Source organism: Anomaloglossus baeobatrachus, chromosome 3 (assembly GCF_048569485.1).
Source record: "Anomaloglossus baeobatrachus isolate aAnoBae1 chromosome 3, aAnoBae1.hap1, whole genome shotgun sequence".
Classification (NCBI taxonomy): domain Eukaryota; kingdom Metazoa; phylum Chordata; class Amphibia; order Anura; family Aromobatidae; genus Anomaloglossus; species Anomaloglossus baeobatrachus.
In genome coordinates, this window is record NC_134355.1 from 172,007,108 (window position 1) to 172,021,818 (window position 14,711).

Below are 14,711 nucleotides of genomic sequence, written 5' to 3' on the forward strand. Positions count from 1 at the left end.
CACTGTCAGTCCCAGCGTCTGTGATTGGTTGTAAACCATGCCCCCACCCTGTGTGACAGCATTTGTGATTGGTTGGAATCACATATGCTGTCTGCGTCCTTATAGTGGTGTAAAAATTAATAAATTTAAAAAAAAAAATTGTGTAGAATCCCCCATATTGTAACACCCACCGCAGATAAAGCAGACGGCTACAGGCCGCAGACCCCAGCCCTGTGCTTATCTTGGCTCTGTATCAAAATAAGAGGCAGCATATGCAGCTTTTGTTTTAATTTTTTAAATAAGTAATTTTAAAAAACGGTGTGCGCCCACCCTCAATTATGATACCCAGCCATAATAAAGCTGACAACTGGGGTTTGGTATTGTCCAGCTGGGGAAGCCCATGGTTATTGGGCTGAAAAATCAGGCCACAGTCAGCCCAAAATGGTCGCATCCATTAGATGCGACAATTCCAGCCCGTTACCTGGCTCATCCCAATTGCCCTGGTGCGTTAGCAATTGGGGTAATATCAGGGTTAAATGACAGCTCACAGCTGCCATTAAACTCTAGATTAGTAATGGGTAGGCGTCTGAGACCACCACCCCATTTCTAATCCTGTAAATAAAAATAAATAAAAACAAACACCGAAAAAATCCTTTATTTGAAATAAAATACAAAAAAACGCCCTCCTTACTCCAATATATTAAAACCCTCAAACGCCCAGGTCTGATGTAATACACATAAGGTCCAACGATGAATTTGGTTCTGCTACATCCTGAAGTAGCAGCGCACAGGCACATTAGATAACATGACCACCCGCTGCGGCTTCAAGCAGTCACTGACTGAACTGCAGCTGTGGGCAGTGACATCACTAAGTTTAGCTGCAGTCACAGCTAGAGGTTCCCATGGTAACCCACCTGTGACCACAGGTAAACTCCCCTCAGGTAAACTTATTGAACTCAGTGACCTCACCTCAGGTGAACTCATTGAGTTCAATGAGACCTGCATCTCCTGTTCGTAGTTTGTGCTACTCTTAGGCTACATGGAGCCCCCACTTATCTGGAAAATTGCATTACTGTCTTTTACTTACTAAAGGATTACTCAGCCGACTCAGAATATTATGACGTTGTAAAATTTGTTTTCTGATTAACAAAGTCATTTACATTTTCATGCAAGCAGTTGGACAATGGATGTGTGGGATAGAGATAGTTAGTTACAAGGAACCGGTCATGTCCGATAATGCTATCAACCTGCAGGTACAGGATTAATCTGCAAGTTAATAATGTTATGAAGATGTACTGATGTACTGCACAGCTGGCTGTCAGTCAGTGCCAGGGCGTTCTTACAGTTGCTGCTCTCAGCGCTGTGAGCGGTGACACTGATTGCTGTGAGCACACCTGCATGACTTAAAGCCGCTGGCTACCAGGGTGCTGCACTTTCAGTACACTGGAGTGACCAGGCACCTTCATACTGCTATTAACCTCCAGATTAGCCGTATATCTGCAGTTATAGTAGCGTTATTGGTCCTTTCAGGTTCCCTTTAAATTAGTGCCACTAGGGTAAGTATCCATGAGAGTGTATAATTTCATGGCACTAGAATGAAGGGAAACATAAATTGTATGTGTATATGTATATATACAGTATATCACAAAAGTGAGTTCACCTCTCAAATTTTTGTAAATATTTTATTCTTTTCACGGGGAAGCACTGAAGATATGACATGATACAATGTAAAGTAGTCAGCTTTTATAATGTTGCCAATGTATGTAAAGTGCTGTGGAATTAACAGCGCTATATAAATGAATAAATATTATTATAACTGTAAATTTGGTGTGCCCTCTAAACAACTCAACACACAGCGATTAAAGGGTTTTTCTAACAAAGTTAATTTTAATATATATTTTAATCAACAAGATCTTAAAATATAAGTTCCACAATTGGGTATAATTAAAAAAAAAAAAACAGTCCAGAGATAATCTTATACATGTGTCCCTGCTGTGTGATGGCCTTGTCTGATCGTAAACGGACATGATGTGATCATACCACCACTTCAGGGCAGGGTAGGAAGTAAAACAATACACAGACATTACAGCATGAAATCACAGCTGATTCTTTCTTTGAGGTAACACATTATTTAAAATCAGGCAGGGAAATGTTTTACCTCACAAAAAGAATCAGCTGTCATCCCATCCTATACTGTCTGTATACTCTCTTTTGCGTCCTCACCAGAACAGCAGACATGGAATGATCAGGCCATATCCCTGTATGGTCAGACATTACTCAGTAAATAGCAGGGGCACATGTATAAGATTATCTCAGCACAGGAACATTATTTTTTTTAAACGCATCAAATTGTGGATCTTATTAATATTTCAAGATATATTGAATAAAATGTACTTTAAAAGTAGCTTTGTTTGTGGGAAAACCCCTTAAATGTTTAAATCGCTGGCAACAAAAATGAGTACACCCCTAAGTGAAAATGGCCAAATTGTGCCCAATTAGCCCTTTTACCTCACCGTTGTCATGTGATTCATTAGTGTTATAAGGTCTCAGATGTGAATGGTAAGCAGGTCTTCCTTGTATAATTGGGATATGATCTTCCTTGTATAATTGGGATATGATCATCAAGCGTGGTAAGCTTACAATCCATGTACTGTTTATCTACGTGGTTATGTATCTATGTATTCTGTTCAGGAAGGGGTGTGCAGAATCCCTTTATATTAGTAACTTCTTATTTTCCATGTTTAAAACTTTTTAAAGCCAGAATATGTTACTAATGTACATCAAAAACTCCTAAATGATGGTAAATTTTAGTTATTTCTGAACTTTGTCATGTCCTTTCCAATGTGAACAGCTTTTGTATTTTACTTAGTGACCTTTTTATCTTTTGTTCTGATGAAAGGTCTTCATGGGGTAGACAATGGTATTCTGACATTCAATCAAGTTCGGATCCCAAGAGAAAACCTGCTGGACAAGTTAGTACATCAACAGTGATTTCAATTTGGCACAAGTTACATGTGGTTAGGAAAAGTTCCCTTACATGTCAAAATGACTCGGAGTTAATATGAACCAGGAGGAAGCGGTGTTGGTCTCTTTGTTTTGATATTTTACTGGCTAAGTAATATAATTTTAAAACTGTTGTTATAATTGATTCTGATGTAGTAGTCTATTTGTCCTTTTATGAAACTGGCAACAATGAGCTCATAAGAGCATCTATGCACTATGAGTGACTTGAGCATGTACAGTCAACAAGTGCGCTCTTTCCAGTTCTCGGCCAATCATTTCAACTTCAGGTCTTAAGTTGTAGGAGACATACTGAAATTTAAAGAAGCAATCTGATTGGTTTCTATGACCAACTTTTCTTTTCTTTGCTTCTGTTTTTATAGATAACTAATCTACAACGATATTGATGTAATTCAAAATTCTTATCTCCTTCATGGTCATGTACTACTATAACTGTTTTTGTTTTTTTTAACAATAATATTGTATTGTTGCTTTAAAGGGGTTTTCCCACGAACAAAGTTAATTTCAAAGTTGATTTTAATCAATAGATCTTATAATAATAATAATTTATACAATAGGATTTTTTTTTTTTTTTTTTTAAGAAAAATGTCCCTGTGCTGAGATAATCTTGTATATGTGCCCCTGCTGTGTGCTGTGTAATGGCCGTGTCTGACCTGACAAGGACATGGTCTGATCATACGACAACTCCTGGGCCGGGAAGAAAGCAGAATAAAGTATAAAAATAGCACACAATGGGATCATATCTGATTTTTTTTTTTCTTTTTGAGGTGAAGCATTTCCCTGCCTGTATTTAAAAAAAAAAAAAAAAAAAATTATGTCATAGAATAATTTCTGATCCCAAGCTGTAATGTCTGTATACTTTATTACTTCCTCCCCGACCCAAGAGTATGATCAGACCATGTTCCGTGCAGTTAGAAACAGCAATCACTCAGCACATAGCAGGGACACATATGTAAGATTGTCTTAGCACAAGAACATTTTTTTTTTTAAATATATCCAATTGTATAAATTATTATAAGATCTATTGAATAAAATCAACTGTAAAATGAATATTATTTGTGGGAAAACCTATTTAAATGCTGTGCACTCTTCCACACATTTTTTATTATTGATTTATTTCCTAAAAGCAAAAATTAAGTGTCTTTTGAAATGTTTTTTTATTTAAAATTTCCTTCCATTTTGCTGCTGCCGAATGTGAGTACTATTGCAAAACTGATACAAGTCCATCAGAGTTCCTGCCTCTGGTTCTGAAAGCTGTCTCTGCTCTCCCTTCTCAATGTTAGTCCCCATTCTAATGTCCAAGTATTGCACTACTAGCAGGGAGGATATTGTGCACAGAACACAAAAGAGGAGACGGCAGCTACATTCTCAAGGAGGGTTGAAAAAAACAGCTGTAAAAAAGCTGGATAGTTCATAAAGAGGAAATAAGTGCAGAACAGAAGATGCTTATATATGAGCTAATGATCTAAGCACCCTGAATACACATAGACCGCACATCCAGTATGTGTGACTCTCAGAAATATTCCCACTAGAGAAAAATCCAAAAATCAGATTTGGCTGTAAATTGCATATCATGGTGGTCTGAACAAACTAATATGAATTTATGAATGGGGGTTCACAATATTTAAAAAAAAAAAAAAAGTAATTTCAGGGAACTGTATGTGTAATGCTTAGAATTTAGAATTACTAGACTGCCAACATTGTACTAATTATGCTACACTTTGTCTTTATGCTTGAAACACTAAAGGAATTTATCCACATAATGCATAATATATGAAGCCAAATGTTGCAGTGAAACATGTTGAGATTGCTACTTTAATTAGCATTTTTTATTTGGTATCTTTCTTATAGCCTTCATTGGGGGCCACAGGTACCATGGGTTAATATGCTGCCACCTAGAGGCTGACATTCAGGATACATCTTAGAATAAAACTGACTCCTCCCCATTCGGTTCCTTTGTCCGCCAACGAAGTGACAAAGAAATGATGGTTACTATAATGTTGGTGACTTACTTGTTTGTGACCAGAATATATGTCCTCAGTGGTCCTCCGGGCTGTCGTCACAAATAGATGAGACTGCACCATGACGTGAAGTAGGGTAGAAGGGAGCCAAAAAGAGTGGGGCACTACACTGCTGCATTGGGCAGGAGAGCAGCTAGATATAGGGAAATGGGAGCTGAGCAGAGGCAGTTGTCTATGCCACCTGTATGTGTCCCCAATTATATCAATACTTTCTGCCCCAGGGTACATGCCCCACAATCCAAATTACATGCCTTCAATAGATCACCTACTTCTAATCCACAAATAGTGGATTCCATATTAATAGCCTATACTTCTGGAAACTTTGCTATCAAAATAAGTGAAGTATTAAATTAGTATATACACATATAATTCATTAAACAATTGGTAAAATAAAAAATTGTGAATTTCTCATAGGTTGTTGAGATTTATTAGTTATTTTTGTAAATGCTTTTTACTGCTGCTATAGATATGAAAAAGAGATTAATCTAAGGAGTAAAGGTCCAGTCACACTAAGCAACTTACCAGCGATCTCAACAACGATAGGGATCGCTGGTAAGTTGCTAGGAGGTTGCTGGTGAGCTGTCACACTGCGACGCTCCAGCGATCCCACCAGCAACCTGACCTGGCAGGGATCGCTGGAGCGTGGCTACACGAGTTGCTGGTGAGCTCACCAGCAACCAGTGACCAGCCCCCAGTCTCCTAGTTACAGCACACATCAGGTTAATTAACCCGATGTGTGCTGCAGCTAAATGTGCACAGAGCAGGGAGCAGCGCACACTGAGCGCTGGCTCCTTGCTCTCCTAGTTACAGCACACATCGGGTTAATTGCCTGATGTGTGCTGCAGCTATCTGTGCACAGAGCAGGAGCCGGCAGCACAGGCAGTGAGAGCGGAGGAGGCTGGTATCAAAGGTAAATATCGGGTAACCAAGGACAGGGCTTCTTGGTTACCCGATGTTTACATTAGTTACCAGCCTCTGCAGAAGCTGGCTCCCTGCTCACTGCACATTAGTTGTTGCTGTCTCGCTGTCACACACAGCGATCTGTGCTTCACAGCAGGACAGCAACAACTAAAAAATGGCCCAGGACATTCAGCAACAACCAACGACCTCACAGCAGGGGCCAGGTTGTTGCTGGATGTCACACACAGCAACATCGCTAGCAACGTCACAAAAGTTGTTCGTTACCAGCGATGTTGCTAGCGATGTTGCTTAGTGTGACGGGGCCTTAAGATTTGACCTTTCAGTGTGCTTACAAATGTGTTTCAGTACACTTCTACTGATCGTCCATAGATAGGATCACCAACATCCGATCACTATGGGTCCGACAACAGGCAACCCTCCTCCTTCGTTCAAGTGTTTTTATCTCCGGACGTGGCTGCATCTAAATAGAGCGGAATATTGTAGATCCATACATGGTTTAGTGGCCGAATGCATTAGTTCTTATTGAAAAGAATAGGAGCTGATCTGCATGACCCGACAGTACCTGACAAATCTTTAAACTTAGCATAAAGTGTTTGACTTTGCTGTAAAATGAAACAAGAAAAGAAATTGAGCATATTTATGCTAAAAATATTCAAAACATTTGTTTCATCATCATTTAACATATTTTTCTTAACCTTTAAAACTATGTAAATATTAACCTGCTATGATTTTCATATGCTCATTTTTATTTTGTTTTTTTTCTGTGAGAAGAAAGAAGCTTAATTTGAAACCATTTTTGAATATAGAAAACATTAGAATATTTATTTACTTATATGGATTGTTTAATCTAAGTTATGCTTAAAGGGGCTCTAAAAGAAATGTAATAAAATAAATAATACACATTTAAATATTAAATGGCACTATAATAAATAATAATATTAAACATTTTTCTAAATTACTTTTGTCACAAACGGGGGGGGGGGGGTGGGTCACGCAGACATTCCATGATCCCACCCCTGTTCATCAAGCTGTGACAACACTACATCTTGCAGCCCCACCCTGACGTCTTTAATACGTCAGGGCCACGCGATACGGCCTCGTCACATCCGCCAATACATGACATTCCACATCCCAAGGGGTATGAAAAGTCAACTTGGCACAGTGTTACACTGACACCACCTATCCATGCGGGCAAGGGGAGGGAGACAGAGTGGGCCAAGTGACCTCTTGCGCAACACCACACTCACTCACAACCCTAACAGGCCAACAGACCCTTTTCACTAGCCCCAGTGAAACAGGGCTGTGTCAGCCAGGTAGTCTGCTACCACTTTCTCATTAGCTATAAGCCCAGTCCATTAGCTGGATTTTCTGGGCCAGAAATCAGCCCACATACCAGAATTATCTGGTATGTGGGCTGATTTCTGGCCCAATATATTAATAAAACTGAGCACACGGACATGGGATTCGTGGATCAAGATAAAAGAACAACCAAGGATTAAATGGGATGTGTCTTCAGGCTCCAGAAAATTATAAAATGTTAGCTTTATTCATATCTCCGCCTTTGAGCGGCCCATGTGGAAGAGATTACCATCATGTTTTATAATTTTATCTATACATAGCTAGGAGACATGATTTGTCTATTGTCTTCCCTCAGCTAGTTATTAATTATGGGCTGCTACTCACATCCCACAATTAAGGCAAAATATGTGTTACGTGCGTCTAGCGGTACTGAGGACAGAAATATGCCTGCCATATTTGTGCGAGCTACGCACATCGCACTTATGTAATTTTTACCTGGATGCAGGCTGTCTGAGGTCCTCTTTTGAAGCTTCTCTGAAACTAACAATCACCTACTAACTTCCCTAACTGAATTACTTTTGTCACCAGAGGGTCTGCCCTGCTCAGGTACTTTTTTCTTTCTCTGACCATTTGTTCCGGGATCTTGGTATTGCATTTTTATCCTGAATATTGTGACCTGTTGATGCAGGTCAGGCATGTGTGGACATATTGATCATTGGCATGTATGAATATGCCATATTCTTCACACCTTTATTTAGCAAAAAGGTATGCTTTATCTACTGCACTCTGTAAGGATTTTAAACATGGGCAGCTGCCAGGACATACAGTAGGAGGCACTGTGTGAAGCACGACACAGATGCACCAAAACTGTCAGGCTGACTACAATGGATGTTCATTCTAAGTTAGCTAAAGAAACCTGTTTCTCTTCTCCTTTGCTTCACTACAATTATTGTCCTGTCAAGTTGAGTGAACAGAGGAAAAGTGAATCCACAATGCCTGACAGGATGCAGCTCTAACTTGACCTCTATTTCATATTTCATGCAGCTTGTCCTACTACATGTCCTTTGAACTCTGTCCTGGGTGTGATTGTTGGCAGTTGCCTTCTTGGAATCCTAACAGAGTTTAGTAGATAAAGCATAGCTTTTTGGTATGTAAAGGTATTTAGAAAAATGTTTAATATTTAAATGTGTAATATTTATTTATTTTAGTACATTTCTCAGAGAACCCCTTTAACCACCAGATCAGGGGTGATGAACCTCCAGCCTGCGGGCCATATGTGGTTCACGATAACCTTTTTTGCGCCCCCCTGGCAGATTCTCAAGGACCACAATGCTCGGGCGGCAGCCGCATCTTGCTGGCTGCTGGCCCTTTAAACCCTCTGCACAATGCACACCCACCAACCTGGCAGGAGCCCATACATTCTAGGCTCAACCATGCATACACTGGAGGATAACTTTGTAGGCGGGGTAAGCCTGCAATTCCCTCTCATCCCACAGAAAAGGAGCAGCTTCCACAGCGTCCTTAAGGTTTGTTTGTGCCCCCAGGCCTCTGTGTGTGCCCCTGCAGCCTCCTCAGGCCTCTGTGCGTGTCCCTTCTGCCTCCCCTGGCCTCTGTGTTCCACTCCAGCCTCCCCAGTCCTTTGTATGTGCCCCTCCAGCCTCCCCAGGCCTCTGTGTGTGTGCCCCTCCAGGCCTCTGTGTGTGCCCCTCCAACCTCTCCAGGGCTGTGTGCCCCTTCAGCCTCCTCCGGGGCTGTGTGTGTCCCCCCACAGTGCTGTATGTAATACCAGCAATGTTTGTGCCCCCAACTATGTACAGACATACAGTAGTTGGGGGGCACAAACATTGCTTGTGGTATATACAGCACTGGGGGGGGGCACACACAGCCCTGGGGGAGGCTGGGGGGCACACACATCCCTGGGGGAGGCAGGAGGGGCACACACAGCCCTGGAGAGGCTAGAAGGGCACACACACAGGCCTGGGGAGCCCTCTAGTGATGTATATACCCCCAGTGATGTTTATGCCCCCCAGCTTCTCTGGTGATGTATATTCCTCTCAGCCCTCCCCAGTGATGTATATGCCTTCAATGTCTACTGTGATGTCTACGAACCCCAGCCTCCCCAGTGATGTATATTCCTCTTAGCCCTCTCCTGTGATGTATATGCTCCCAGCATCTTCTGTGACGTATATGCCCCCAGTGTCTCCTGTGACGTATATGCCCCCAGTGTCTCCTGTGACGTATATGCCCCCAGTGTCTCCTGTGACGTATATGCCCCCAGTGTCTCCTGTGACATATATGCCCCCAGTGTCTCCTGTGATGTATATGCCCCCAGCATCTTCTGTGATGTATATGCCCCCAGCATCTTCTGTGATGTATATGCCCCCAGTGTCCCTTGTGATGTATATTTCCCCCATTGTCTCCTGTGATGTATATGCCCCCAGTGTTTCCTGTGATGTATGTGCCCCCAGTGTTTCCTGTGATGTATATGCCCTCAGCAGTCCCAGCCGACACAAACCTGGTAAAGCAGTTGTGAGAAGCAAAAGATCAATATCACCTAATATCACAACCGCACCAAAGAGAAGCAGCTCCAGCCACCACAGTGAGTTCATTATTTGATCAAATATAGTAGGGTAATTTTCAAGTTGTGCAGCCCCCAAATGATGGTAAAAAATTTCAGATTGCCCCTGACAGCAAAAAGGTTCACCACCCCTGCACTAGATAATGAACAGTTCTTTAACTTTATATCACTCTGGGTTTAAATTCCTCACTCACTATTTTAACTACATGACAGTGATTAACATTTTTGCATACATCCAGAGACTGATAAATAGGCCAAATAGTACCCACAACTTGCCATAAGTATATCTTGTATAGGCCAGTATAATATGACACTGTGAATTTTGTTTCAGCAAAATTTGTTTCATTTTCTCCTTAGATTTGGCTCAGTTTCGGCTAATGGCAAATACAGCTCACCAATTGAGAACAAGAGTGCCCGGTTTAATGCAATGCTTGCTGCTCTCACACCAACAAGATTAGCATTAACATTTCAGGCTCTAGGAGCTATGAAGGTATATGTTCACAAAAACATATTGTAGAGTATTTCATATATAATTCCAGATCTGCATATTGATTAAAGGGAACCTGTCACCAGGTTTTTCCCTTATGAACTGCGGCCACCACCAGTGAGCTGTTATATACAGCATTCCAGAATACTGTATATAAGAGCCTAGGCCTCGCTATATAATGTAAAAAAGACCTTTATAATACTCACCTAGAGGGTGGTCCGGTCCGATGGGTGTCGCTGGTCTTGGTCCTGTGCCTTCTCCTCTTGTGCGATTGCTGTCCTCCTGCCCAGCACCATGTGCATGACGTGTCCTGCGTCATTCACAGAGATCCTGTGCATGCACACTTTGATCTGCCCACAGCTAGGCAGATTAATGTACTGTAGTGCACATGCGCGGGTCTTTCCTTGTGCCTGTGCATTACAGTACTTTGCTCTGCCCTCAGAGGGGCAACTCAAAGTGTGCATGCACAGGATCACAATGACGGCCTCTGTGTGAATGACGCAGGATGCATCATGCACACGGAGCTGGGCAGGAGGACGGCGTTCGCAAGAAGAGAGGAGGTACTGGACCGAGATCAGCAACACCCATCGGACTGGACCGCCCTCTAGGTGAGTATAATAAAGGTGTTTTTTATGTTCCATAGAGTGGCCTGGGCACTTATACACAGCATTCCAGAATACTGTATATAAGAGCTCACTGGTGGTGGCCGCAGCTTATAAGGGAAAAACCTGGTGACGGGTTCCCTTTTAAATAATACAATTACATTGTAACATAACAATTCCGATTAACATATCAAATGAGAAATAAACTTTGAGTTCACAGAGCTATATACAAATAACATTTTATATTTGGAATACATTATAAGCATGATTATAGTTCATTAGATGATCACATGTAATATTGGTGGTTTTGGATGGCCATAAAGAAACCATAGGCATGGGCTAAAATCAGTACTGAGTACTGTGTGTACATATGTGTGTGAATACATACTGTATATATGAAGGTAATTGTAAAAATAAAGTGCCACTGTTAATCATGTCTTTAAATGTACTTAAAATAAAATAGAATGTTATTCTTATCTCTGTAGACTCCAAGTTTTCTCCTTATGCAAATTAATAGACCATTTGTTGTTTTTGATGAATCATTTTATTATTGAACAATTACAGCGCTGTTGGTCAATCCAAAAGGTTAATAAACCTGAAACCTGAAAATTTAAGGAAGTAAACGTGAGGTTTTGTCTTTCTTCAGAGAATATCTGTGTGCAGAATTATTAGGCAACTATTAACTGTTAATGTGTAGAATTATATTATGCATTTAAATGAGTAACTTTTCCATCTCAAATGTTTTTATTTTCATTTGTTAAAGTGAAAATAATAACCAATAAAAACTCAAATCTACTAAATTGATTTCTTAAGGGTGCAGATGCGATCTTGCGTGTTACATCTCTAACGAGATCGCTGGTGATGTCGCAGCGTGTAAAGCACCCTTTACATTTCAAAGAAATATAGACGCCTTTTTGTTCAATAACAGGCATAAGCATTCTATCCATGAAGTCTGTCAGTTTTGTAATCTGTTGACCATCAAGTTTTTCAGCAACACCAACCACAACCTCACATACACTGATCAGAGGGCTGACTGTTTTCCTTCTCCATAAATCTCTGCTTTAAGAAGGACCCACAAGTTCTCAGTAGGGTTTAGGTCAGTTAATGAAGGGGGTCATGTCTTAAGGGTGCTTTACACGCAGTGACATCGCTAGCAATCTCTTTAGCGATCTGCCAAGATCGCACATGTGACCAGCGCTATAAAAGCGACCTATGTGCGATCTCGGCAGATCGCATCTGTGATCTGGCGTGTCACATCGCTAACTAGATCGCTAGCGATGTCGCAGCGTGTAAAGCACCCTTAATTCTTTGATCTTTTAAAGCCTTTATGGGCAGCCAAGTGTTGGAGACTTCGATACATGTGAATGGAGCAATGTCTTTCAAAAAAATCATGAATCAATCGATATTCAGACTTTTTCCTGTAGAACTGCTTGAAAAACGTGTCTTCTAAAAACTGGCAGTGGGTTTTGGAGTTGAATTTGAGTCCATTCTCAACGTAAAAATGTCCCTTTAGCTCATCTTTAAAAGGAACCTGTCACCAGTCTTTTGCCCTATAAGCTGCAGCCACCACCAGTGGTGGTATGCTGTATATAAGAGCCTAGACTGCTGTGTAGAACATAAAAAACACTTTTTAGTACTCACCTAAACCGGTCACTGCGGTGGATGTGGGTAAAATGGGCGTCTTCGTCCCCCAGTGCCGGCGCCTCCTCTTTCGGCCATCTTTGTTGTCCTTCTTCTGAAGCTGGGGTGCATGACGCGTCCGACGTCATACACACTCGCCGGCATTCAGGTCCTGAGCAGGCGTACTTTGATCTGCCCTGAGCAGGGCAGATCAAAGTATTGTTGTGTGCATGCGCGGGACCAGTGAGTGTGTATGATGTAGATGTGTCATGCACACAGGCTTTAGAAGGAGGACGAAGATGGCCAAAAGAGGAGGCGCCGGCACCAGAGGACAAAGACGCCCATGTGAGCCACATCCACTGCAGCGACCGATTTAGGTGAGTATTCTAAAGTGTTTTTTATGTTCTACACAGCGGCCTAGGCTCTTATATACAGCATGTTAGCTGTATATAAGAGCCCAATGGTGGTGGAGGCAGCTTATAGGGCAAAAAACTGGTGACAGGTTTTCTTTAAAAAAATACCAGTCCATAGTAGTACAGTACCTACTTTCACCTTGCTGATGCCTGAGCCAGTCCAAGTGAAGGTCTGTGCCATAACTGATCCAACCACTGGCCCATGCAGGTGGTCTGTCAACAGTAAAGGCCCTGTCACACACAGAGATAAATCTGTGGTAGATCTGTGGTAGATCTGTGGTAGATCTGTGGTAGATCTGTGGTAGATCTGTGGTAGATCTGTGGTAGATCTGTGGTAGATCTGTGGTAGATCTGTGGTTGCAGTGAAATTGTGGACAATCAGTGCCAGGTTTGCGGCTGTGTACAAATGGAACAATATGTCCATGATTTCACTGCAACCACAGATCTGCCAAAGATTTATCTCTGTGTGTGACGGGGCCTTTACTCTCATCTCATCAGTCCACAAAACCTTTGAAATATTGGTCTTCAGCTATTTCTTAATCCAGTCTTGACATTTCACCTTATGTATACATACAAGATGTCCGCACCCTGCCATCAATGAATACATGACCTCCAATAATATGAGCTATGCCTGACTTCCTTTCCACTCCCCATTCAGATGAGGCTCATTTTGGTACTTGGAGAAGTAGGATATTAATGTTTCAGGACCACCCAAATTTAGGTACACCTTGACCTGGTGTGATGCCTTCTGTGCTCTTTGATGAATAAAAAAAAAACCCTCTAAGTACCTTACATGTTTAAGGCTGGAAACACATTTATGCGTGTAAAATCGGTCCGAGTTGCATGAAACAAACTCGGCCGATTTTAGTTCACGTTAGGTCAGTGTGCAATGCAAGTGCGATGCTTATTTTAATTGTTTCCAGGCTAGCAGATCATGTGTAATGCGTGTGTCTGATCCGTGTGTGATCCTTTTTTTTCTCAGCAGCTGTCATCTGCCATGCAGCTCTGCTACATGGCCGCTGACAGCAGCCACAGACAGAGCCATGTTGCAGAGCTGAATAGCCACTGACAGCAGACACAGACAGAGCCGCACGATCAGAATGAAGTCGGATGAACGTCACCCGACTTCATTGTCATCCCGCGGCTCTGTCTGTGTGGCATGGCCTGATTTTCGGTCACCGGTGAAGGTCTCACCGGTGACCGCAAATCCCCTGAGTGACTGCAGTGAGCCGCGCTATCAGCGGTGCCGTCACTGAGGTTACCCACGGCCACAGCTGAAGTCCTCCCGCTGAGATCTGTGGCCGCGGGTAACCTGAGTGGTGTCATCGCTGATAACGCGACTCACTTCAGTCGCTATGGGGAGCTCACAGAGAGCGGTCGTGGTCTGTTACTGCTCTCTGTCAGCTTCCGATGTAGCAGAGCTGACAGCGTCAAGGGACCTCTGTGGATTACGTCGGACATGGAAGGGTATTTGGGGTCGTGAATAAAGTGGTGAAAGAGGTTGTTTTTTTTGTTATTTATTTCAAATAAAGGATTTTTGGGTGTATGTCTTCATTTTCTGGCTCATGAGAAAGCTATGTGGGGACCACAGGGGAACACTATTCTCCTTAAGGAGACTTTGCAAGCCAGTCTGGCTGCCAGTAAGGGGACTTATAGATCCCACGCCCCTCTGGGAAATATTCAAATTGTCTCTCCAGTAAAGGAGACAAACTCTAGCGCAGCGCCACCTATTGGAAGTAGCGATCCTAAAAGTCACAAGTGGATTTTTAA

General features: G+C 42.1%; 1 protein-coding gene across 3 annotated transcripts in view; it reads left to right on the forward strand.

Annotated features, from left to right (window-relative positions):
• ACOXL (acyl-CoA oxidase like) overlaps positions 1–14,711 on the forward strand; it is a 483,610-nt gene that overhangs the window by 107,364 nt on the left and 361,535 nt on the right. For all 3 annotated transcript variants that reach the window (XM_075338173.1, XM_075338174.1, XM_075338175.1), the window contains exons 8-9: positions 2,879–2,951; positions 10,177–10,309. In XM_075338173.1, the coding sequence (XP_075194288.1) occupies positions 2,879–2,951; positions 10,177–10,309 (206 nt within the window). The remainder of the gene's footprint in view (positions 1–2,878; positions 2,952–10,176; positions 10,310–14,711) is intronic.